This window comes from Bison bison, unplaced genomic scaffold, assembly GCF_000754665.1.
Source record: "Bison bison bison isolate TAMUID 2011002044 unplaced genomic scaffold, Bison_UMD1.0 scf7180017858886, whole genome shotgun sequence".
In the NCBI taxonomy this organism is placed as follows: Eukaryota; Metazoa; Chordata; class Mammalia; order Artiodactyla; family Bovidae; genus Bison; species Bison bison.
In genome coordinates this window covers 229199-252072 of record NW_011489458.1, presented here as the reverse complement: position 1 = coordinate 252072, position 22874 = coordinate 229199, and the positions used below count along the sequence as shown (strand labels likewise).

At 58.3% G+C, this 22874-nt stretch overlaps 2 protein-coding genes across 3 annotated transcripts in view; one reads left to right on the top strand and one right to left on the bottom strand.

Annotated features, from left to right (window-relative positions):
• Positions 1–10679, top strand: part of ACO2 (aconitase 2, mitochondrial) — a 49150-nt gene extending 38471 nt beyond the window's left edge. For both annotated transcript variants that reach the window (XM_010830002.1, XM_010830012.1), the window contains exons 6-18: positions 140–290; positions 1588–1692; positions 2604–2695; positions 3659–3764; positions 4903–5060; positions 5193–5266; positions 5875–5986; positions 7049–7171; positions 7369–7524; positions 8350–8541; positions 8916–9048; positions 9550–9671; positions 10151–10679. In XM_010830002.1, coding sequence (XP_010828304.1) covers positions 140–290; positions 1588–1692; positions 2604–2695; positions 3659–3764; positions 4903–5060; positions 5193–5266; positions 5875–5986; positions 7049–7171; positions 7369–7524; positions 8350–8541; positions 8916–9048; positions 9550–9671; positions 10151–10285 — 1659 coding nt within the window. In that variant the 3' untranslated portion in view covers positions 10286–10679. The remainder of the gene's footprint in view (positions 1–139; positions 291–1587; positions 1693–2603; positions 2696–3658; positions 3765–4902; positions 5061–5192; positions 5267–5874; positions 5987–7048; positions 7172–7368; positions 7525–8349; positions 8542–8915; positions 9049–9549; positions 9672–10150) is intronic.
• Positions 10539–22868, bottom strand: POLR3H (polymerase (RNA) III (DNA directed) polypeptide H (22.9kD)). The gene is made up of 6 exons (XM_010830023.1): positions 22579–22868; positions 19781–19877; positions 14833–14919; positions 14384–14447; positions 12925–13126; positions 10539–12036 (listed from the first exon to the last, which is right to left on the bottom strand). The coding sequence occupies exons 1-6, from the start codon at positions 22687–22689 to the stop codon at positions 11983–11985; spliced, it is 615 nt and encodes a 204-aa protein (XP_010828325.1). The 5' UTR covers positions 22690–22868; the 3' UTR covers positions 10539–11982.
• Between the last annotated feature and the right edge of the window lie 6 nt (positions 22869–22874).

The following is a 22874-nucleotide window of genomic DNA, read 5'->3' as shown; positions in this document are numbered from 1 at the left end:
CATAGGTCAGGCTCAGCTCTCTCTGGGAAGGAGGCAGGGAGAAATAAGCCCGAGTGAGAATTCCAGCAGGTGGATTCCTGGTTCGAACGTGGCGTGTGACACAAGGGCCTGTGCCTGCTTTCTTGCCCCACCTACTCAGGTGATTGGCGTGAAGCTGACAGGCTCCCTCTCTGGCTGGACCTCACCTAAAGATGTGATCCTGAAGGTGGCGGGTATCCTCACAGTGAAAGGTGGCACGGGCGCCATCGTGGAGTACCACGGGCCTGGAGTAGACTCCATCTCCTGCACCGGTGAGGACGGCGGCCGCGGGCGTGCTCCCAGCCTTTGCGGGCCCATGGGCCTGTGGCTGAGCTGTAGACGCAGTGGCTGGCCTGCCCATGAGGCTCTGGCCAGTCAGTTTGGGAACTTGCAATGGGCTCTTAGAGGTAGAGGGGAGGTTGTCTAATCCAGGCCCTTCATTTAATGGGACGCTGGGGCCCTTCGAGGATGGCGGGTCCCTTCCCTGTGGCCACACAGAGTTAGGGGCTGAGCCAGTGTGGCCATGGCCATGGACTGCCTTGACTGATCCAGAAGAATCCACAGAAGGTGGAGGTGGTGGGCGGGGACACAGAGCAGCCCCATTCTCACACTCTCCCTTGCCTGGAGTCAGAGTCTCACTTCTTTTGGGTTAGAGCCCATCACCTGTTAGTCTCTAAGACCAGGTGGGAGCCAGCCCCCTCCCTACTCATCACTCCTGGTGATCTGGCCTCAATGCCTGGGCCCTCAGAAATCCAAGTAGATTTGGAATGAGCCTTAGAGATGGTTCAGTTCAGACTTCCCTGCCTGCCTCAGTTCCACAGCACCCCCACAGAACTGGAGTTCAGCCGGCGCTTGTATCCCTCCAGTGCTGCAGGGCTCACTCCTGTAAGTAGCCCTTACTGCTGATGGACGTTCTGTTAGGAAGTTGGCAACAAGCACAGACCCATGTCCCAGCAACACCATGGGGCTGGAGTGCTGGTTGCAGTCAAGACGTCTGTAACCTCCCCAGTTCCGTGGGCGTCTCTGTGGTCCAGGCCGTAGACGTCATTCCAGTATTATAGCTGGAAAACCCCAGGCCCAGAAACATTTCCACCGTGGTGTGGCTGAAAGCACGCGGGCCTGCCCGTCAAGCAGGCAGACAGACCCAGTCCTGAAGGCCTTTGCTGGCATTTGCTTTATGGCATGACCGTGGACCTCTCTGAGTCGGTTCCCTCACCTGCAAATGGACACAGCAACAGCTGGGCGGTCTGGCCAGGTCAGCTCTCATCACATGGTGGCCATCTAGTCTGCTGAGCAGGCAGCCAGGCCCGGAATTGGAGCTCTGCTCGTAGGGCTAGAATCTTGTGTTCTTCTCCCCGTATCCAGCAGCCACCCTGACAGCCGGGACCCTGGGCTCCAGCCCCATGGCCTCTCTTTCCTGGCCCTCCTTTTAATCCTGAACCACAAGGGCAGTGAGAGCGAGGGAAGAAGTGATGCCAGCTCCCTGGTGCAAAGATATGTGTGCACCTCTAGCAGGTGTGGGGGCCTTGCCCAGCTGCTCAGCCGGCCCTGTGGGTTCTCTCTCTACAGGCATGGCGACCATCTGCAACATGGGTGCAGAAATCGGGGCCACCACTTCGGTGTTCCCTTATAACCACAGGATGAAGAAATACCTGAGCAAGACAGGCCGGGCAGGTGAGCCGGTGGGGGTTCTAATGCCCGTGTCTCTGAACTGACTTCAGGGCTCTGAGAAGCCCCTGGAAGTCTGTGAGAGCTTATGTGTGTGACTGCTCCTGAGTGGGCTTTTGTAGCTCTCATCAGCTTCTCAGAGGCTCTGGCCTCTCAGCGTGAAACATCATGGCTCAGGGATTTAGTTCCCCTGAACGAGCATCCTTGGGATTTAGTTTCCCCCCGCAAACGGCGTCTGAATTCGGTTCTTCTTGGTCTGGTCCCTGGCGCCCTCTATGGGAAGCTCTGTAAATGACATGTATTTGCTTCTGTTTGTAATTTCTACTCTAGCAGGGAAGGAGGAAAATCATTTGGTGCAAGAACCAGTTTCTCAGCCTCCCCCAACAACTTCCCTGAGCTTAGCTTCTTTGAAACCCAGAGTTGGAAATGGGGCCTGGGGAGAGCTTGTTGGGTCTTCTGAAGGGAGGCGACTGGTGGAGCCAGAGGCTGGGGGACCTGGGGAGAGCTTGTCACTTTGTTTCCAAGCTCTCTGTACACAGAATCCTACCTGGAAGACTCTTCCTTTAGTTATCAAGTAACTTCTCCTCTAAAATTCAGTGCTTCTCCTCTCCCTGACTCTGAACCCCAAGTCAGTGCCCGTCCTCAGTGTCCCCACGTTCCTGTGCCTCTCTCGTGTTATGTTGTAACTTCTGGCTCACTGAGAGCGCCTTCACTAGACTGTGAATTCCTCGAGGGCAGGGACTGTGTCCTCTGCTGTTGTTTTGTTCCTTTGTTTGCCCAGTCAGTGCCCAGGGCCCGGTGTGTGTGGCAGATGCTGGGTAACTGGTTCTGAGGGATGGATGGATGGATGGATGGATGGAGTCTTGTGACCAATTTCTGTCTTACATGCTTCAGTCTCCCTCCCTTGTTGATTTCAGATATTGCCAACCTTGCTGATGAATTCAAGGATCACTTGGTACCTGACTCTGGCTGCCATTATGACCAACTGATTGAAATTAACCTCAGTGAGGTGAGGCAGGGCATTGGTTCTAGGGAGTTTCTGAGGGTGGGGGTTGTTCAGGCGCCATCTGGAGACTTCTGGTGGGCCTCAGGGAGAGCTTGGGCAGGTCCCTGGCTGCACACCCAGCAAGGCTCTTGAGTTTTGGTTCCCCAGCTGGTCATTCAGAAACATTCAGTTTGCCCCTGCCTCAGCTCTCGGAGAAGCCAAGATTTTACCCTTGAGCTTGCTTTGTTGTGAGAATTCAGAGGGCAGGGCCCAAGATTCCAAGCCCGACCCTGGTGCCCTGAGACCTGTAGATCAGGGTAGCATTTGGAAGGCCAGAGGAAGGATGGGCTGGAGGAACCAAAGTAGCAGAGCAGAGCAGCCGAGGGTTTGGGCCCTGAAGCCAACCTGCACAAGTTCAAATTCTGACTCTGCCACTTAAGCTTGTGACCTTACTTAAGGTCACTATGGGCCTCACTTCATCATGTGTAAAACCCGAGGCAGTCATGGGAACTGAATGAGCTAATTCATGTAACAACTGTTGCTGATATTTATTGAGGGCTAATTGGGTGCCAGGCACTTCAGTCAGTGCTTCACGTTGGTGATAAGTAGCATCACGTATAAAATGTCTGGCCTCCAGATTCCAGAAGCACCACCTCACTGGAGATAACGGGCTGAGGGAGCCGGCAGCCTTGATTCATCCCATGCCTCTGCTGTCTCCAAGCTCGTGACCTTGGGCAAGGCAGGCAGCTCTGCCATCTGCAGGCGGGAGATAATGACCTTGGGGGTTGGAGGGCTCCAGGAGCGGGTGCATGGACAGTGCCCGCTGTTCGGGCCCTTCCTGGGATGAGTTGTGAGCTGTAGAACGAGAGCTGGCCTCCCAGGCCCACCATGATTGGGCGAGCAGAAGCCAGGCCACCTCGAAGGAGAGAGGTGTCACACACCAAGCTGAGTTCCTCCCCACTCCCGCCCCCACCTCTTTTGCTTCAGCTGAAGCCGCACATCAATGGGCCCTTTACCCCTGACCTGGCTCACCCTGTGGCAGAAGTGGGCAGTGTGGCAGAGAAGGAGGGGTGGCCCTTGGACATCCGAGTTGGTGAGTACCCCCACCCCCAATCCCAGAGCCAGCAGGTCCGCCCAGGGCTGTGGACCATCGCCCGTGCTTACCGTGGGGCCCTCCTGAATGGTTCAGGCACTTTCTGAAATAGTTTTTTTTTCCCTCCACAGCTTCTTAAAAAAATTACTTTTTCTTGGTATAAAAGAAATATGTATCAGTGTAGAGACTATTGACAAGAATTTTAAACAGCCTCAATCTCCACCCTCAGCCAGAACCAGCTCTTTGTACATGCCCATACTGATGTGTGTAAATTTTGTTGTACGAACATTTCCTCTTTGAACCACCATGGCTGACTTGACTTGACGTGCTTTACACACACACACTGGCATGTCGGTATCACTGGTGTCATCTTTTCGTGAAGCACGTGAACCCCGGTGGCCTGAGAGTGAATCTGACCCTGCCCCTTCACTGCTGGGTGACCGTGGGCTCGTTGCTTCGCCCCCTGTACCTCGGTTCCCCAGCTGTGAAGTGGGGGTGATACGGTTAAACTTGCTGGGAGGGGGGACGTGTTGAGGGCTGGCGAGAGCTTCCGACGGCGCCTAGCATGAGGCGCTGCCCAGTGTGTGCAGCCTTACTAGTTGACGTAAATAAAAAGAAGTCTTTTGGTAACTTAATAATTAGAAAATAAATCACTGAACTGGTAAGACAGACTGTCTCTCTCTATAGACAGTGTGATGTCATCCAGTCTTTATTGGCTTTTTGAATAACTATGATAGACTTCTTTAAAAGAATTCTTTTCTTCCTGATTATAAAACCAAGTAGAAAGCCAGAGAACACTACAAAGTATAAAAGAAAATGGGCCTCTAGGTCCTTGCCCAGCAGTGGTCCCTGTCCGTAGTGTAGTGGGGGCCCTCCAGTGTGTGTCCACACACAGACTCTGTTCACTCTGAGACAGTGGGTTGTACGCTGCCAAGGGTGTTCAGCGTCGTGCTCAGTCGCCACAGTTTCTCTTAAGTGTCTGGGTTGAGAGGATAGACAGCGAGATAGGTTGCTTCCAACTTCTGTCTGTTGGGAGCAGGGTCGGGGAACCCTTGACTAGATGTGGATCGTTTGCAGTCGGGCGGAGCTCTGGTCACTCTCCTCCTGACGGTCCATCCCCCCACCCACGATGCACCAGGTCTGATTGGCAGCTGTACCAACTCCAGCTATGAAGACATGGGCCGCTCCGCAGCCGTGGCCAAGCAGGCGCTGGCCCACGGACTCCAGTGCAAATCCCAGTTCACCATCACCCCAGGCTCGGAGCAGATCCGCGCCACCATCGAGCGGGATGGCTATGTGAGTGCCCGTGCGCCGTGCCCCAGCTCCCCCACCCCTCTGCTGAGGAACGTGGCTGCAGGGCAGATCTGGTGCCCTGGGGTTCCCGCCAGCCTGCCCCTGACCACTCCCCGTCCTCTCTCCCCACTGCAGGCACAGATCCTGAGGGATGTGGGTGGCATCGTCCTGGCCAATGCCTGCGGGCCCTGCATTGGCCAATGGGACAGGTGAGAAGCACAGGGGTTTTTTTTAATGTATTTTTTAAAATTAATTTTTTTTTAATCAAAGGATAATTGCTTTACAGAATTTTGTTGTTTTCTGCCAAAGAAGCACAGTTTTGTAGGATGGCCCCTTGTGTTCTGGGGTACAGAGCCCCAGATGTTGAGGGGAGATGCCCTTGGGGTGGAGCTTCCAGGGCTGTAGGATATTAGAAGACTTTTCCAGGCAGGACTAGAAAGTTGGGCTGGAGGTAAAGAGGAAGAGTCCCCCGCAGTGCTGAGTGGCTGCCTGCCCAAAGCCTGGGGAGTGGGAAGAAGCCAGGGAGGCCTCATCCTAACGCACATGGTGGGGGGCTTAGATGGACCCTCCTGAAAGGACGCCATAGCCCCGGTCAGGGATCCCTGGCCTTGGTCTGGCCTCTTGTCTTAACGTGTGGCTTCTAACAAACCTCAGTGATGCCTGCGGTTCCCTCCTGCTCCATGGGTGTGAGTCGAGTCCCAGGAGGAGGTGACCATTTCCAGGTCTTTCCATTTCCCCCTCCTCTGCCATGAGCTCGGCAGGTCAGGCCAGCTGATAAGGCCAGATGTCCCTAACTGTGTCCCCTTTGACCTGGCAGGAAGGACATCAAGAAGGGGGAGAAGAACACCATCGTCACCTCCTACAACAGGAACTTCACAGGCCGCAACGACGCAAATCCTGAGACCCACGCCTTCGTCACGTCCCCAGAGGTGAGGCTCCGCCCTAACCCAGGATGGCCTCTGGGGGCCCTGCCCTGGCCAGTCAGGGGGGTGGGGGCCCCGCAGGGCTGCTGAAGGAAGGTTGGCATCACAGGGCCAGGAGTTGTTAGAGCAGAAACCAAGAGCCACAGGCCTTGCCAACCCCAGGCATCGAGCTCCCTGGGTGTGCCCTGCCTGGCTCCCCTCAGCCCCAGGAGTGTGAGGTTTTGTTAGAGTCACCACCGGAGACAGAAGGCAGTCCTGCCTCCACCCGGCCACATGGGCCAGATCCTCAGTGCCCTGGGGTCCAGTTGGTGACCCGTGAACAACACAGGAGGCACCTGCACTGCCCGAGCCAGGAGGGAGGCCGTGCTGTCACGAGGAACAGTCAGTGAGCTGCATGCTCTGGGCACTCAGTGCTTGTCCACACACAGCCAGTCTTCTGTGACTTGTTTTTCCTGCGCTGGGTCTTTGTTGCGGTACGCAGGCTTTGCTCTAGTTGCAGCAAACGGGTCACTCTTGTTGCTTGTTGGGTTTCTCACCGCAGCGACTTTTTCTGCAGAGCATGGGCTCCAGGGTGCAAGGGCTCAGTAACTGTGGTACACGGACTTAGCTGCCCCACGGCACATGGAATCTTCTTGGACCAGGGATCAAACCCATGTCACCTCCTTTGGCAGGGGGATTCTTAACTAGTGAACCACTAGGGAAATCCATGACTTGGTTTTTTAAATGAGCATTCCAGAAATACTTCAGTGAAGAAATGGCCCCCTCCATGTTTTCAATGCTCATGAAGGAATGTCGTCATCATGGGAGCGTTTCTGTGCCAGGGCCTCTCGGGGTCCAGCACTGGCCCTGCCCAAGGAGGCGCTGAGGTCCAGGCCCCGGGGGGCAGTAGAGGTGGGTGCGTGAGTCCTCTGCAGGCCCTGGTCCCAGAGACATTGCCGCAGCTCCTGCCTGCCAGGGGAGAATCTGGAATTTCCCGGTTCCACCTCAGTTCCACCTTAGACTTCTGCTGAAGTAAAGGGATGGGCGGGGAGTTTGGTGCGAATGACAAACTGGCCACCTCCATTCCAGATTGTCACAGCCCTGGCCATTGCTGGCACCCTCAAGTTCAACCCAGAGACTGACTTCCTGACGGGCAAGGACGGCAAGAAGTTCAAGCTGGAGGCTCCAGATGCAGATGAGCTTCCTCGAGCGGTGAGCAGGCACGGCCTCTGCCTCCCGTCCTGCGGGCCCACCTCGGCTTGGGGCTCAGGGCCGCTGAGATGCTTCCGGCCCAGGAGGGGCACTCGCCGGGACGGGGAGCTTGGCGCACCGGGAGCTTGCCTGCCACGGGAGCATGTCCACGTGGGACTGAGGGCTTGACACCCAACCTGCCCTGTCGCCTGCTACAGGAGTTCGACCCTGGACAGGACACCTACCAGCACCCCCCCAAGGACAGCAGTGGGCAGCAGGTGGACGTGAGTCCCACCAGCCAGCGCCTGCAGCTCCTGGAGCCTTTCGACAAGTGGGACGGCCGAGACCTGGAGGACCTGCAGATCCTCATCAAGGTCAGCGGCTCGGGGACGCGCGAACAGCCCTGCTGCCAGGGCACCCTCCCCTGATGGGCAGGAGGGCCCAGGAAACCACACAAGCCCCCACGGACCCTGGGGAGGACATGGTCAGGAGTCAGGCGGGGGCAGGAAGGGAGGTTAGGCTGTGGGGGAGTGAGGGGATCTGTGTCCCCCATTCTGCTGCCCTGTGCCAGGCCACCTGCTCACGGGCCTCCGGGTGTAGGCAGTGAATGCAGCGTTAGGAGGGCAGGGTGGGCACTGTGACCCTCACAGCAAGCCTCTGTGCACTGGGCTTGACTGGACAGGCTCTGGCCCTGTCGATTCCTAGTCCCGTGGTTGAGCATCGGGTAGGGCCTGTGCCTGGGAGCTGAGCTGACCGGCCAGAGGCCTTGGAGCCATGCCACACAGGCACTGTACTGTTTACTGCGGGGTCTGCAGGCAGTGACATAGCCACCGTTAAGCCCACATGGTAGACAAAACTGATCAGTCACCAGGCAGAACCCAGACACATCCTCGGGCTTGTCTGTCCCTGGCATGAATCTGCAGGTGGTTTCCCAACCTGGGCATCTCCTACCTAGGGGCCTCGGGCTGAAGGGCGAGTGAGCAATCACATGGGTCCTCCGTGCGTGGGTCTGCCCCTTGAGGGGCGGGGGACAGCCTTGCCTGAACCCTCTTGGCCAGAGCGTGGTGACGCCAAGACTGCAACCCGTGTCAGAGCCTGACCTGCTTCTTCTGTCCCCACCGCCTACCTCCAGAGGGCCTGTCCGTCCACCACTCAGAGCCCACACCCCGACCTCTGTTCTCTCTGCTCACCCACCCAAGGTCAAAGGGAAGTGTACCACCGACCACATCTCGGCTGCTGGTCCCTGGCTCAAGTTCCGTGGGCACCTGGACAACATCTCCAACAACCTGCTCATTGGCGCCATCAACGTGGAAAACGGCAAGGCCAACTCCGTGCGCAATGCCGTCACCCAGGAGTTCGGTCCTGTCCCTGACACCGCCCGCTACTACAAGGTGGGGCAGAGCTGGCGCTTGCTGGTGGCCAGGTCGGCACTCCCGCTCGGGGAACGGGACGTCCACACTTGCAGCTGTGCAGTGGAATGGGGTCCCAGTGTCGAGGCGGCCCCATGTGCCCTGAGCTCTGGGTCACACAAGGGTGGGTCACACCTTCCCAGGCCCTGCGGACAGCCAGGCCCTGTCTCATCCTGTCTTCTGAGGGTCTGGCTGGGGCTGGATTCAGCTCTAACTTCCCTTGTCCTTGGGGTGCAGGTGAGGCGGGGGGCTCTGGCCTCTTGACCTGTGAGCCATAGGAGGCCTGAGGGCTGAGCAGGAGGTGGGCCAGTGCCACCCTCTCCCTCATAAATTCACTCCTTACTCACCCCTGACAGAAACACGGCATCCGGTGGGTGGTGATTGGAGATGAAAACTATGGTGAGGGCTCGAGCCGGGAGCACGCAGCCCTGGAACCTCGCCACCTTGGGGGCCGGGCCATCATCACCAAGAGCTTTGCCAGGATCCACGGTGAGCAGGAGCCCGGTCCCAGCCCCGCCCGCCTCCCCTCACTGGCAGCCCAGGGTCACCTGGCCCGCAGAGCCTGGCGGGGCTGGAGCCACGTGGCCGGTCTCCAGGGTGTGTCCACAGAGACCCCACAGCTCCCAGGCCTCCAGCCTCTGCCCCTTCTGGTTTGTCGGTTCTGACACCGCAGCTCCCCATCCCCGGCATATACTGGTCTCGCTTCCACACTTGGAGCAGTTGAGATCCAGGCCACGTGGTCAGAGGACCGTCTCTGATTGTCAGAGGACTCAGGGAAACACAGGCACTCAAGCACACTCGCCTAGGGTCCCACGTCACTGGGAGAGCGACCAAGCTGGCCCTGGCGGTCAGGGACCCAGGTTTGTCCCCACGTGGCAGGACCTGGGGTGACCCTCCCAGAGCCCTAACTGGGCTTGGTTGGTGAGGTTCCTCACAGAGAAGGGAGGGACGGGACCTGCCCACTATGGACTACTGCCCTCTGCCTTCTAGAAACCAACCTGAAGAAGCAGGGCCTGCTGCCCCTCACCTTCGCTGACCCAGCTGACTACAACAAGATTCACCCTGTGGACAAGCTGACCATCAAGGGCCTGAAGGACTTTGCCCCCGGCAAGGTCAGGGGGCAGGGAAGGAGGGTGGGCCAGCCAAGCACATGCGTTTCTCCCAGAGCCGTCCTGAGAGGGGAGGGGAGGGGAGGGTTGCCCTCCTACACCTGGCCCCACCTGTACCTCCTTCCGTGAGCCTTTGTTCTAGCTAGAAGGGCCCCTGAATTCTCCAGGTAACCCCTGAGAGGGAAGGAAATGCCTTCCCAGAGATGAAGATAAAGCCAGCTCAGGCCCCCATTCCATCCAGTCAGTGGCCCAGGCCTGGCACTCCACGGCCACAGCCCACACCCTGCAGGGCCCTGTGGTCCCAGGAGTCAGGGCCTCCGGGTCTTCCCATGGCCAGCCGCCGAGGCCCAGACTGGGCCTAGGACCTGGTTCACCTTGCTGGCCCCAGGCCCCGGAGCGGTGGCCCACCCTCCTGAGCCTCTAGCGGAACCGAGGGCCGTGTTCCCAAGGGCCCACCTGCCCACACGCATCCTTCCTCACAGCCGCTGACATGCATCATCAAGCACCCCAACGGGACCCAGGAGACCATCCTCCTGAACCACACCTTCAACGAGACCCAGATCGAGTGGTTCCGCGCCGGCAGCGCGCTCAACAGGATGAAGGAGCTGCAGAAGTGAGGGCCCGCTCAGCCGCCACCGCCCGCCGGCCTGCTCCTCGGACCCGGCTCCGGCGTCACAAGGGCAGTTCCGTGTCACCAGAACTGGACCCGATCTGATCCAGCCGTGGCTCCACTCAGAGATGTGGTGGCTGGGCCTCCTGCCCTCCTCCCCTTAGCCCAGGGAGTGCCCCAGAGCCGGAGGTGGGGAGGCTCTTAACAGCGTGTCAACCCCCCGCCTTCCTGTTTTTAGTCCGATTCAGATCTTGAGCAGCTTCATGCAACTATTTATTTTTGATGATAGACGCCCGTCTAAAGTTTCTCTCTTGCCTGTTCATTTCACTGGTGGCTGAAGGATTTGAAAAAAATCCTTGTGCTCTTACAAGGAAAATAAGAATTCAGGTTCAGTGACTGTTGCTGTGTGAGTGGTGGTGTCTGCTGCTATCAGCTCCAGCAAGGGGCAGGGGGGTCCTTCACAGCCAGGCTCAGTGGACACCCCGGAGAGCCACGCCACTGCGTTTGTTTTTCAGCCCCACTGCCTGCGGGGCAGCCTCCCCTCCCCATCCCCACATTCCAGTTGCTTCCCCGATGGGCCTGGGGGGTTGGGCCTGATATGGAGCCTCTCCTTTCCCCTGGGCTTTGAGTTGCCCTTCAGACACGCAGTGTGTGTCTGTCTGTCGTACAGACTGGCCACCACATCCAAGGTCACAGCTAGTCCCTGTGTGCCCTGCCCCAGCCCCCTGGCACAGGGTGGCAGCAGGCACGGCTCCTCTCCCTGGAGCGCCATCCACTGGCACCACGCACAGCTCCAGACCCCTGTGTCCACGTGAGCCGAAAGGCCGGGGTGGGAGGCAGGCTCCACGGCGACCCCTTCATCAGGACAAGACTTGCCTGACGGAAACATGGTGTCCGGTGGGGGCTATAAAACCATGTCCTGGTCCCAAGAGAGGTTTCTGGCAGAAATGAATGGAGGGGCAGGAGGAATCTGGCAAAGCCGTTCTGTTGAGTAAACGATGAGGCCCACCTCCAGGATCTCAAATCATAAGCAGACAGACCCACAGCGTGCTCACAGTGCGGCCGAGGTCACGAAGCGACAGCCAGCCCGAGGCTCCCTGCTGCACTGCTGGTGGGAACACAGCGACAGCAGGCGGCCAGCCCTCCCCCCGGGCTCAGGGAAGCCCACCGCCCCCACTTGCCGAGGAGCCGCCTGGCTGAGACCAGGCCCCCACCCCCCACACGCCGGTGGGAAGGAAGGTCGTTTCCCTTGAAGGTCAGGCTGATGAGCGCCTGGCAGCTGCCCCGGGCCAGCCTCTTGCTCTCTGGGTTGCTTGTGGGGTCGCCAGGCTCAGCTGGCCCAGAGCTTGGCCTGAGGCGGCCAGGACCTCTCACCCCCAAGTCCACCTCTGGGTCATCTCTAGACGTGATCTGGGGTCAGGAAGGGTGTGCTGTCCCAGCCGTGGCAACTTGGTGACTGTAGATCACTGAGACAAGGGCGGCGCTCCCGGGTGACGCTGTCTTCATTTATTAAATGTCTTTGCTGTCACCAACGGGCAGAAGTTCGTGGGGACCGTGGCACTCACGTAGCTCTGGGAGGGGCAGGGGAGGGGACAACCTGGCAGGGCGCAGGCCGCTCCCCGTCTGCACAAGCGGTGGGGGTCTTCAGGGCCAGCTGCGCCTCCTTCCTGAGGGCCGGTCAGGGTCCGTGGTCACAGTGCAGGGCTAGCTGCTCGTCCACCAGGAGAGGAGGCCCAGGCCCGGCTCGCTGATGGATCCCTGCCAGGGTGGGGAGAGGGAACCGGCGTGCTTCATCTACCGTTCAGCCTGGAGCCAACTCGGACAGGAAGCAAAGGGGGCCCTCTCTTCTAGGTGAGGCTCCAGGGAGGGTAGGGCACAGCCAGCCAGGAGGCTCTGGGAACACCCGGGAGCCACACCAGCACCCCAGAGGGGAGGTGGACTCCCCTCTTGCTCCAGCCTTTTTGAGGCCTGTAAGGAAAGTGCTGGTTTACCGAGGACACGGCCCCCAGCCCCTCACCTGTATGCCTGCCCACAAGGGCACCAGCGTGCCAGTCCTAGGCCTGCCCTCCTGAGCCGCTGGTGGTCTAGTCCTGCCAGAAAAGCCTAGTGACCTTGAGCCCCAGCCTCCGAATCACACAGAGGGGACCACCACCCCTCTTCCTGACAAAGACAGCTGCCCTGAAAGTGAACAACCTGGGCCCCACGTTACACTAAAAAACCCTACCCGCAGGCCCTGAAACCCCACTTGGGTCATGTGTCAGACTTCATGAGGGCAAAAGACAAGGGACCCAAGGCGGATCGGGTGGGTTTCAGCTTCCCCAGGCCCTCAGGCCACTCGGGTCTGCAGTGGGAGCAGCCTTGAGGGTCCTGTCCCTCCCCCCACCTCCCCAACCCCCGGTTTCTTCCTCATACAGCCAGCTCATCAGCAGCCTTGTCCAGCTGGTGCTGTCCTCTCATGGGCAGGGGCCTGACTCGCCCGCCCTCCCCAACAGCATGGCAGCTCTATGACACCGCCGCAAGGACCACTGCTGCCCTGGCACGCAGAAACTGGGCTCCCCAAGAAGGGTCCACCCAAGACGCCACGGCAGGGACTGCACCCCCACCTGCTGGGTCCTCCCGCCCCCGGGTCCCATCAGGACAGCTCACCATGAGCGTGTACGGAGCCTCCTTCTTGGGCAGCTCCTCACTGGAAGAGGCGGCCTCGGCCGAGCTGGGTCCCGTGGGGGATGTGTCCACGAAGCTCTCGTCCACCACCCGGAAGCGGACCTCCTCACCGATGTCCATGTACAGGTCGTGGGCGCCCTCCTCCGTCTCGTACTCCCACACCCACACCTGCTCTGCCTCGTCGCTGGGCGGGGCACACGGTCAAGGCAACAACCAGGCCAGCGGGGAAGCCCTGGGTTTGGGGGTGGGGGGGTCCCTCCCATAGTGCCCACACCCCCAGGAAGAGCCAACTGCAGGCTGACATGTTTTACCTGGGAAGTCCCAGGAAGAGAGGGCTCAGCCCCACATACAAGAGGCGAGGTCGGGCCGGCCTGGAGCCCATGGAGTGACCAGAGTGCCAGGACCCAGGCTGGGAACACGGACATCAGAGCGGAAGGAGTCTGGAGCAGAGCGCAAGCTGCACCTCCACCCAGGAATGATCACGGCCCCTCAGTGCCCGGGGTTGGATTCCACCTGTGTGCCCTCTCAGAGGCTGGCTGCCAAGTTCAAACCTCAACTCACCGCCCGCTGGGGGCCAGGCCCAACCTCTGTGCTTCAGGGCCCCCGTCGGTATACCAGGGGCGCTAGGGAGGCCTGCCCTCCAGGGCTGCGGTGGGGAGGTAATGAAACAGCACGCGTGGAGGGCGCCCTCCACAGGCCCCACAGTCGGCCCGAGCGCCGGCCACACGGTGCGATCCCGCACGCCTCTGCACGTCTCACAGTGCTCTCTGCTGGCAGGCAGCCCAGGAACCTTCCCGGTTTCCAACAGGACGTGGCAGGTTTTCTGACAAGTTCCAGAGTCACACACAGACCCTGCCCCAGGCCCTGTGCATGCGTACACGCACACACATGTAAACACACACACCATGCATGCACAACACGTGCACACACAAAACCGGGGCCCCTCCCTCAGCAGATCCCACACTGAAGGGACATACTGCCCTCCAGTGGCAGCCCCATAGGTGGGTCGTGCCTCTCCTCACTGCCAGGTCCCCTGCTGGGCACTCTGGGTACAGCTAGGACAAGATGGGGTCTCTCCAGGTGAGCAGTCTAGGGGAGCATCCACAGAAACAGCCACCCCAGTGCAGCCAGGCGAGGGCCGGGACGGGGACAATGGGGCAGCCAGCAGAGACTCCTCAACCAGCCCAGGACCTGCAGCGCCAGGCCCTCAGATGCGCACTGAGGGGACAACCTGAGCGAGGCGAGCTGGAACCAGGCCTGGCAGCCCCGACGCAGGCGCAGGCCCCGCGGCCTGTGTGGGACGCACTGGCAGGTCCGTGCTTTGGGAGCAAACCAGAGAAGGGGTGGACAGAGGCCGGCATCAGGTCACAGGCCCCAGGGCCACCCCGAGGAGTGGGGGCCCTCCTGTGGAGGGGCGCGAGCTCTCACCCTGGGAGGATACAACTTGGCCGGCTGCTGCAGCGACTCCGGAGGGATGAGAATGTCGTCGAAGAACCCTAGGGAGACTGGAAGACAGGCAGGTGACAACGTGAGTAGACAGGCCAGCCCTGAGTCTGTGCTGCCCAGGGCCCCTCCTCCACCTCGGAGCCCCACACCTCTGCCCGGCCTGAGCAGCCACCCAAACCCAAGGTGGACCCCGCACTACCAGGGCCAGCGGCCTGGGTCACCTCCGCCAGCTCCGGTGCCTCCCTCAGGGTGTCTCAGCCTCCTGGCCAAGGCCCCGAGCTGGCCAGGGTCCTCCATGTTACAGGACGGACGGCCGAGCACCCCCTCAGGAAGGTTCTGCTCATCTAGGTGGCGGCTCCCCTGACCACCTGGAGAGGCCACTGGCTCGGCGCCTGCCCCCGGCGTGCTCCCAGGTCTCGCGTGAGGACACAGGGCCAACGTTACCATGCACTCCCTCCGGGCTGCAGCCTTTGATTTTTCCGATCAGAATCTCGTCCAGGAACGGATGGAACACCACATAGCGAAAGTGAACTGGAAACAGAGATGGCGTGGCGGTGATGAGCAGGCCGTGAGCAAGGGCCACTCCGGCTGGGGGTGGCCTGTGCTTGCCAGTGTCCACCCTCACTCACTGGCACGCTGACCCCCATGGTGACACCAAGAGCCCACCCAGCAGTCCATGCCAGGCCTCCCCGTGGGCCTAGACCCGTTAGCTGAGCCCGAGGGACCCTAACCCCACCTCCTGCAAGGCCTCTGCTTGGCCCCCACGAGAAGCCAGCAGTACTGGCCCTGAAACACAGGCCCGCTCCCAATCCGTCAGTCACACCTGAGCCCACATCTTGGCCATCAGTGACGCCAAAATCAACCTCAGCCTTCCTCCGGGCTCTCTCCTTGAAACTCTAACGAGGGCAGAAGCAACTGGCAGAGAGAACCAGGTTTGGAAACAAGTTCCCCATCTCCCGCTGACCGGCAAAGTTTGCCCCAGGCGCAGCTCTGACCTGGAACAGGATGCTAAAAATGCCCTGAAATTTTGGGGGGCGGGGAGGTTGGGGGGAGCCGATAAACCAGCAACAATGCCTCTGTGGGTTCTCCGGTTCTGCCCTAGGTGGTCCCTATTCACGTGAGCCCAAGCAAAGTATCAGGTAGGGTCTGTGCCCACATCACAGACTCTGACTCCACGGCCTGGCAGAAGCCATCCCTTGATCACTGCTGCCCCTTGCAGAGTGCCTCAAAGCGGGTGCCCACTGAGCCCTAAAGGCATATGGTGTCTTAAGGCCTGACTCCGCCAGGGCCAGATAATAACCATGAGGCTGCCCCTGCCTAGCCGCCCAGGGCCCATCTGAATCCGCCCGTGTCAGTGTCATGGTTCCCCACTGGAAGCAAGCGGCTCCGGGAGGTCAAGTAACCTGCCCACAGCCACATAGCTGTTCTGCCAGCGGGAGACTCCAAGCCTTTCTGAACCACCACCCAGATCCATGGAGTTGAATCTGCCTCCCCCGTTCAAACCCCAAACACAGGCTTCTGCTTTCGGCGCCCTCAGCTGCCTGGTCTGCTGGCTCACCCCAAGGACAGTGGGGTCCACCTGCTCCCCACCCCAGCTCCCTGCAGGCTGCTTCCCCATGACTCCACCATGCAGGAAAGCGTGGGGGGAGGACAGGGGGCAGCTGGTGTGGCTCCCTCCCGGTGAGGGGACAGGCACAGCTGTCCGAGCCTTTGTCGAGACGGGAGAGCTGCACGCTGACCTCGGAGAGAGCAGCTGAGGGCCAATGTCCCTAATGCACAGAATGGAAAAATCCCTCTGCCCGTGTGACCCAGTTCCATCAGCTCAGTTTAATAAGTCCCCACGGAGCCTCTGCCAGGGCTGTGCCAGGCCGGGCTTGGGCACAGGGCTCGCTGGGGCAGGACAACACATGATCCTGCGCCCAGGGAGCTCAAGTCTGGAACGACCACAACGAAAGCACATGGTGAGCAACCCAGGTGTCCGTGGACAGATGGATGGATAAACACACTGTGACACAGCCATGCAATGGAAGACTGTTCAGTCTCAGGAAGGAATAAAGGGCTAACACAGGGAGCCACACGGATGAACCTTGAGGATATCATGCTGCAGGAAATAAGCCAACCACAAAGGCCAGCACTGTAGGATCTTATTCACAGGAAATGTCCAGAAGAGGCAAATTCAGAGAAAGTTGATGCATGGTTGTCAGGGGCTGGTGGAGGGCAGGGAGTGATGGCTAATGGGCGTGGTATTTCTTTTGTGGGTGACGAAAATATTCTAGAATTAAGACAATGGTGACAGTCACACAGCTCCGTGAATATACAATGCTGAAAGCCCCTGAATTGTATGCCTTAAAAGGGTGAATTTCACGGTATGTGAATTATACCTCACTTAAAAACCAAAAGGAGGCCACAGCCCAGGTGGAGGGCCAGGTGGGTAGTGCTGTGTTGGGGGCCACCTCCCAAGAGCCCCCCCTGAAGTTCTAGGGATGTTCAGCCTGAGGTAGGAAACCCAAAAAGTCAAAAAGGATGGGTCTGAAGAGCCAGTAAGAAGAGGAAGACCTGTTCTTAGCTGTAGGCCGAGGATAAGCAGGGCTGCCTTAGGACGCAGTGAGTGTCTACAAAGGACAAATACCTTGACTGCACTCAAGGTGCCTGGAGGAGCCAAATTCACAGAGACAGAAAGTAGAGCGGTGGTTGGGGGGTAGGGATAGGGGGTGGGTAGGGAGAGGGGAGCGGGGAATTGGTGTTTAGTGCAGACAGAGATCCAGTGTTGGAAGACAATAAAGTGCTAGAGATGGATGGTGGTGACAGTCAAACAACAATGTACACATAACGACTGTCACAGAACTATAGCTGAACATGGAAAATGTTACGTTCTATCACAGCTTAAAGAAAAAGTAAAAGGGAAAAGAACAAAGCAAATGGTAGGCACAAGACAGGCTGCTCCGGGGCCATGAGTGGGGCCCCAGCTCAACCAGAGGCGGGGGCAGTGGGCAGGTGAGGAGGGACTTCCTGGGGGGCGGGTCTACCCAGCTTGGAGGGCATGGGGCACACAGGGCTGGTGCCAGGTAAAAGTACCCTAGGTGACACGGGATGAGGCTGGCCAGTCGGGCGGGGCCAGTGTCACAAATCAAAAGGCTGACATCTCGCGAGCACTTACTATGTGCCGGGTGCCAGGCCAAAGGCTTCCTGTGGTTTTTCTCCTTGACTCCTTGTAATTATGTGAGGCAGGTACTATGAGTATCATACTGTTTTCCCAGAACTGAGTCTCAGAGAGATAGGTAAAGTAACCTGGCCGAGGTAGAAGTAAAACTAGAAGAAGTAGAAGGCAACTGGCGAATGAATAACCCTCTAAGTAAAGGCGGAGGCCCAGTGCTGAGCACCCCTCAACACACCCTCGGCCACAGCCCTGGGGAGGCAGTGGGGGAAGAGGGCCTGGGCCCAGGGTCAGCCCCGAAGCCTGGCCACTACCCCACCACAGATCAACAACTCGCCCTGCACGATGCTCCATGGGCCCCGAGGAGCTTGACTGCCACAAGTGTTACCCCAGTTTACAGATGAGCAAAGTGAGGCTGAGCCAGGTAGTCACCTGCCCGGGGTCCCCCTGCAGGGGGATCAGAGCCAGAATTCAACCCCGGGTCCACGTGGACTCTATCCCTGCACCTTGTTCCCGGGCACACCAGGGACCCAGGCACAGGGGGTCAGTCAGAAAACCAGCAATGACGCCCAACAGCAGAAACAACCCAACAAACGGGCAGAATCTCTGCATATTAGCTTTTCTCTCCAGTCTCTCTTGAAGTTCTGGCCCCCATACCACTTGTCTTCTGGACAGCAAGGCCCCTGTTCCCCAGCAGAGACTGGCTCAGCTAGACGGCGTCCTTCTCTGTAAACAGGGCCCGCGCGTCCTCGTCTCCACATCACCATCTGACCTTTCTGCTCATGAGACCGTCCCAGTCCACACACAACTCGGAGCTTCACGGCATCCTCGTGAATGAATTGTCTCCGGATTCCTGGACACACATACCAGGCAGCCTCGCAGCACGTTCTGGAATGCTTGGACATCCCTGTGCCGAGGCTGACGCCCCCAGTGGGGGTCAGGGCTGAGTGGGAATCACTGCGGGGCCCTCCCCAGAGATTCTGACTCAGAGGGTCTGGGGCAGACGGGCGAGCGCCCAGCTGATGGCGAGTGGCACGTCTACACCCTGACTGGCCCTAAACCATCTCAATGGCCTCCTGGCCCTCTGCTCCTGACTTGGTTTGTCCCGGCAGGAGAGGGACCAACGCCCCACTTCCTCCCCGAGCCCTCCTCCCATGGGCTGCACATCCCTTTGCAAAGTGACTGCAGCTCTTCCCATCGGGGGAGTCCTTCTCCAGCCCTCGACTCTGGCCTTGGCCATGTGACCTGCTCTGGCCAATGGCATCCGAGCAGAGGCTCAGCCCGGAGGTGCTTTGGTACCCAGTCTGTCTGCCTCCTGAAAGAAGAGACCACGTGGAGCAGAGATGAGCAGCCCAGCCGAGGCCCCCCCACCCAACCAGTGTGCTAACCACCAGACACATGAGACCACCCTACACCATCCAGCCCTGGTCAAGTCAGCCCAGAAGACCACCACCGAGCTGACCGACAGAATCAGAGGAACAATTCAAATCAATGAGCTATCAGGACTCGCTATAAGCCAAGGTCCTGTCCTGAGAGCTTTGCGTGTATTAACTCAGTAACCCTCGACAGTCCTGTAACTTAGTCTACTGTTAACTGCCTTTTACTGAAGAGGAAACAGAGGCTGCATATTCCACTTACGACATAGAGCAAACAAGCAGCAGAGCTGGTATTTGAACTCAGAGGCCACGAGTTTAACCATCATGCCCTGGTGTCCCTCGAGGTCTCCCACCCGCAAGCAGCCTCCTGTGCCCTTCCTCACTCTCCCCACTTTGATTCAGCAATGCCGACTCCACTATCTGTCCACTCCCCCTACCTGAGCGCACCGACAGCCAGGCAGAGCGGGGCTCAAGCAACACACAGGACCACACGGGACACGTCACAGACAGAGCCACAGCCCCAGAGCTGGACAGGCCTCGAGAATCACCTCATCCACCTCCCCTTTTATTGGTCATGTTGCACTGCACGTGGGATCTCAGTTCCCGACCAGGGACTGAACCTGTGCCCTCTGCAGCAGAAGCACCAAGTCTCAACCCCTGGACCACCAGGGAAGTCCCCACCTCTTTTTTTATAGACGAGAAACCGAGGCCCAGAAATGGGAAGATTCTGCCCATACCACCCAGAAAATTTCTGGCAGAGTGGTCAGGACTAGATCCCAGATCTCCCAACCCCAGACCAGGATCCCCCACCGAAAACTGAGCCCCAAGAAACCCGAAAAGCCCAGGAGGAGAGGGCACCCACCTTTCGTGTGTGACGCACCATCCCCTGGGAACACGTACGCGTCCTCCAGCTTGGTGATGTCAAACAGACAGATGCAGAGTCCCACGTTGTACACGACCTGTGTGCGTCCATGTACACGCCCAGTGACTCCGAGGCCCAGCTGCCAGGGCAGTCTCTCCCGATATCCGCACCTCCCCCCTCCACGGGGCAGGTATCCCCATTTTAAATGCACTGAGGCAACGCCTGAGGTAAGGAACTCCAGTAGGAGATGAGCTCTAAAAAGAACAAAGCCTTTGGTGACAAGACAGATTCAAGTCACAACAGCAGCCCCACCACTCCCTGTGTGGCCTGCAAGGTCACTTCTCTGAGCCTCGGTTTCCCCATCTGCAAAAATGGACATACCAGGCTGTGGGGCTGTTAAATCCAAAGAGAACAGATGTGAAGCGCCTAGCTCAGTAGCCAGCTCACCTGCTAGAAGGAACCCTCTCCAATAAAGGATCATTACTATTAGTAGCAAGGACTGGGGTGGGGAACACAAGTTAAAACTACACTTTTCCAAGGTCCCAAGTCTATCCTGGAGCTCACAGTTCAGAGTGTCAGAACCACAGCTAGTCGCTGTTCTGCTCACAAAGTCTCAGACACACAGATGTGGCCACAGGGACTGAGGCTGGCAGAGTGACACGCAGGAGGCCCTGAGACTGGGCAAGACAGGCCAAGGACGTCCACACCCCATTTCCACCTCACGATGCTCCAAAGGACTAGCCGCTCGGTGTCTGCTTATCTGACACCAGCATCATCACATCCCAAACAGAGACCTTGCAGGACTGTTTACGGATTAGCAAGGAGCTCAGAGAAGTGAGTCCTGGCCAGACCTCAACGCAGTGAGGCTCAGAGTCTGGATGGTTTGGGAAGCACAAAGAGACAGGCGCCCTTGACTGCACCTTGGACCTCTTTCGCGAGGCCTCCTCTCAAATGACTCAGTAATTCAAATGCAGAAATACTCGTCTGGGAATTCCCTGGCAGTCCAGTGGTGAGGACGCTGCACTTTCACTGCTGAGGGCCTGGGTTCAACCCCTAGTTGGGGGACTAAGATCCCACAAGACTCAAGGAGCAACCAAAAAAAAAAAGGAAATACTTGTCTGAACATGTCAGAGAAGGCCCTGGGCCACAAAAGGACTACATTCCCTTCTTGGACTTCTCATATCTTCTCTCTTTGTCCCCTCAGAGGCCCCCTCTCCTTGTACCTTACAAAGTAACCAGACACCATCCACTAAGGACTCTGTGAGTTCTCGCCAACAACGCCCCAGGTCTGTACAACCCAACTTCTGTGACTTCAGCCTCTGTGGCAGGGACCTGCCTCCAGTCTCTAGCCAGCCGGTCTTCTTCCTGCTGGCTCTTTCTCAGCCTACTACAGATGAAGGCCATCACTCCAGCGAGGTCCTGCGGGCCCTGTATGGGCTGGCTCCCACCACTCTCCAGCCTGCCCTCCCCTTTCTCCCTCTGCCCTGGCCACACCAACCTCCTCCAAGCTATGACAGGTTTGATATTCCTTCCTGCCACAGGGCCTCTGCACATGCTCTTTCTGCTTCCTGCATAGCTCTACTCTGCCCGGAATCCCCTACATGAGTTCTTCCTCATCACCAGATCTCAGCTCAAGTATCACCTCCTAGCAAAGCCTCTTGTCTCCCTCATTGTAGGCAAAGTTCCCTCATTCCACAGGCTTGTGAGAACACCTGTTGTCATAATGTAAGTAGGTGAAGTAGCTCAGTCATGTCCGACTCTTTGCAACTCCACGGACTGTAGCCTACCAGGCTCCTCCCTCCATGGGATTCTCCAGGCAAGAATACTGGAGTGAGTTACCATTTCCTTCTCCAGGGGATCTTCCCAACCCAGGGATCCAACCCGGGTCTCCCGCATTGCGGGTAGACGCTTTAACCTCTGAGCCACCAGGGAAGCCCATAATAGTTATCTCAGTTGGTCAACACACACTCAACTGTGAGAGTCTCTTATTCATATCTGCTGTCCCCACCACACTACAGAGTAGAAGCGTGTCTGTTTTATTCATTCAACAAACAATTATGGAACATCTGCTCTGTGCCCAGACTCTATGGGGGTTACCTGCAGAGAAGAAAAAGGTCACTGCCCTCATGTAGAGGAAAAGAGAAAAACAGTAACCAAGTAAACAAGCAAGAAAAGAGTGTGGCGACTGCTAAAACGGAAGGAGTGGTGTGGCACAGAATAACTGCTTCAGAAAAGACAGAGGGACGGCCTCTGACTGGCACTAAGGCGTGCTGGCCTGGCAAGTAAACGGTGCACAAACATTTCTTTTGAAGGAATGAATGGCTAAACCTCCTGACAGCTGAACTACCACCCATCTTCACAGCAACAATGCATGGTTGGACAACAATGATTATTTCCATTTTGCAAATGGAAACCGAGGCCCAGAGAGGGTAAATGACTTGATTTAGATTGCAAATTATCAATAATTTGGAAGTGGGGACGCTGCTGCTGCTAAGTCGCTTCAGTCGTGTCCGACTCTGTGCGACCCCAGAGACGGCAGCCCACCAGGCTCCGCCGTCCCTGGAAATATTCCCCAATTACAAGAGCCTTTTTCAAACCCAATTTTTGATTCTCTCCAACATCCTGGTGGGGTAAAGGATGAGTTCATCCCACGCACAGGTGAAGAAACCGAGTTCTGAGACGTTAAGCTCCTTGCCCAAACGCCAAGACTTGGCACGGCCAGGCCGGCGGCGGGCGGGTACGCAGTGCTGGCCCTTCCCGTGCTCAAGGCCTGCCTGCCACCCCGCGGGGCCCAGTACCTTGTTGGCCAACTTTTTGTTCAACTCTTCGGCGATGGAATCGTTGAGCTTCCTCTCAAACTGCCACGGGGGGATCCGCACGGTGTCCACCATCTCCACGAGGACAAACATCCCAGCCTGGGCAGGGGGCTCTGGGAGCCGGAGGATCAGTCACGCACCGGGGCCTGCGGCGGTGGGGATCCCCGAGCCGGCTCTGTGGCGTCCCAATAGGCGATAACCGTCCCCAGGCCGGTAAGGCGGGCTGCGCCGTAGGGCCCGGGGTGTCCCGTGCGGGGCGCGCTCCGACAGAGAAAGAA

Coding starts and splice junctions, on each gene's coding strand:
- POLR3H (XM_010830023.1), bottom strand. CDS start 22,689: ATGTTTGTCCTCGTGGAGATGGTGGACACCGTGCGGATCCCCCCGTGG. Junction 19,878..22,578: donor ACAAAAAGTTGGCCAACAAG/GTACTGGGCCCC, acceptor GGACGCACACAG/GTCGTGTACAACGTGGGACT. Junction 14,448..14,832: donor CAGCCCGGAGGGAGTGCATG/GTAACGTTGGCC, acceptor CCTGTCTTCCAG/TCTCCCTAGGGTTCTTCGAC.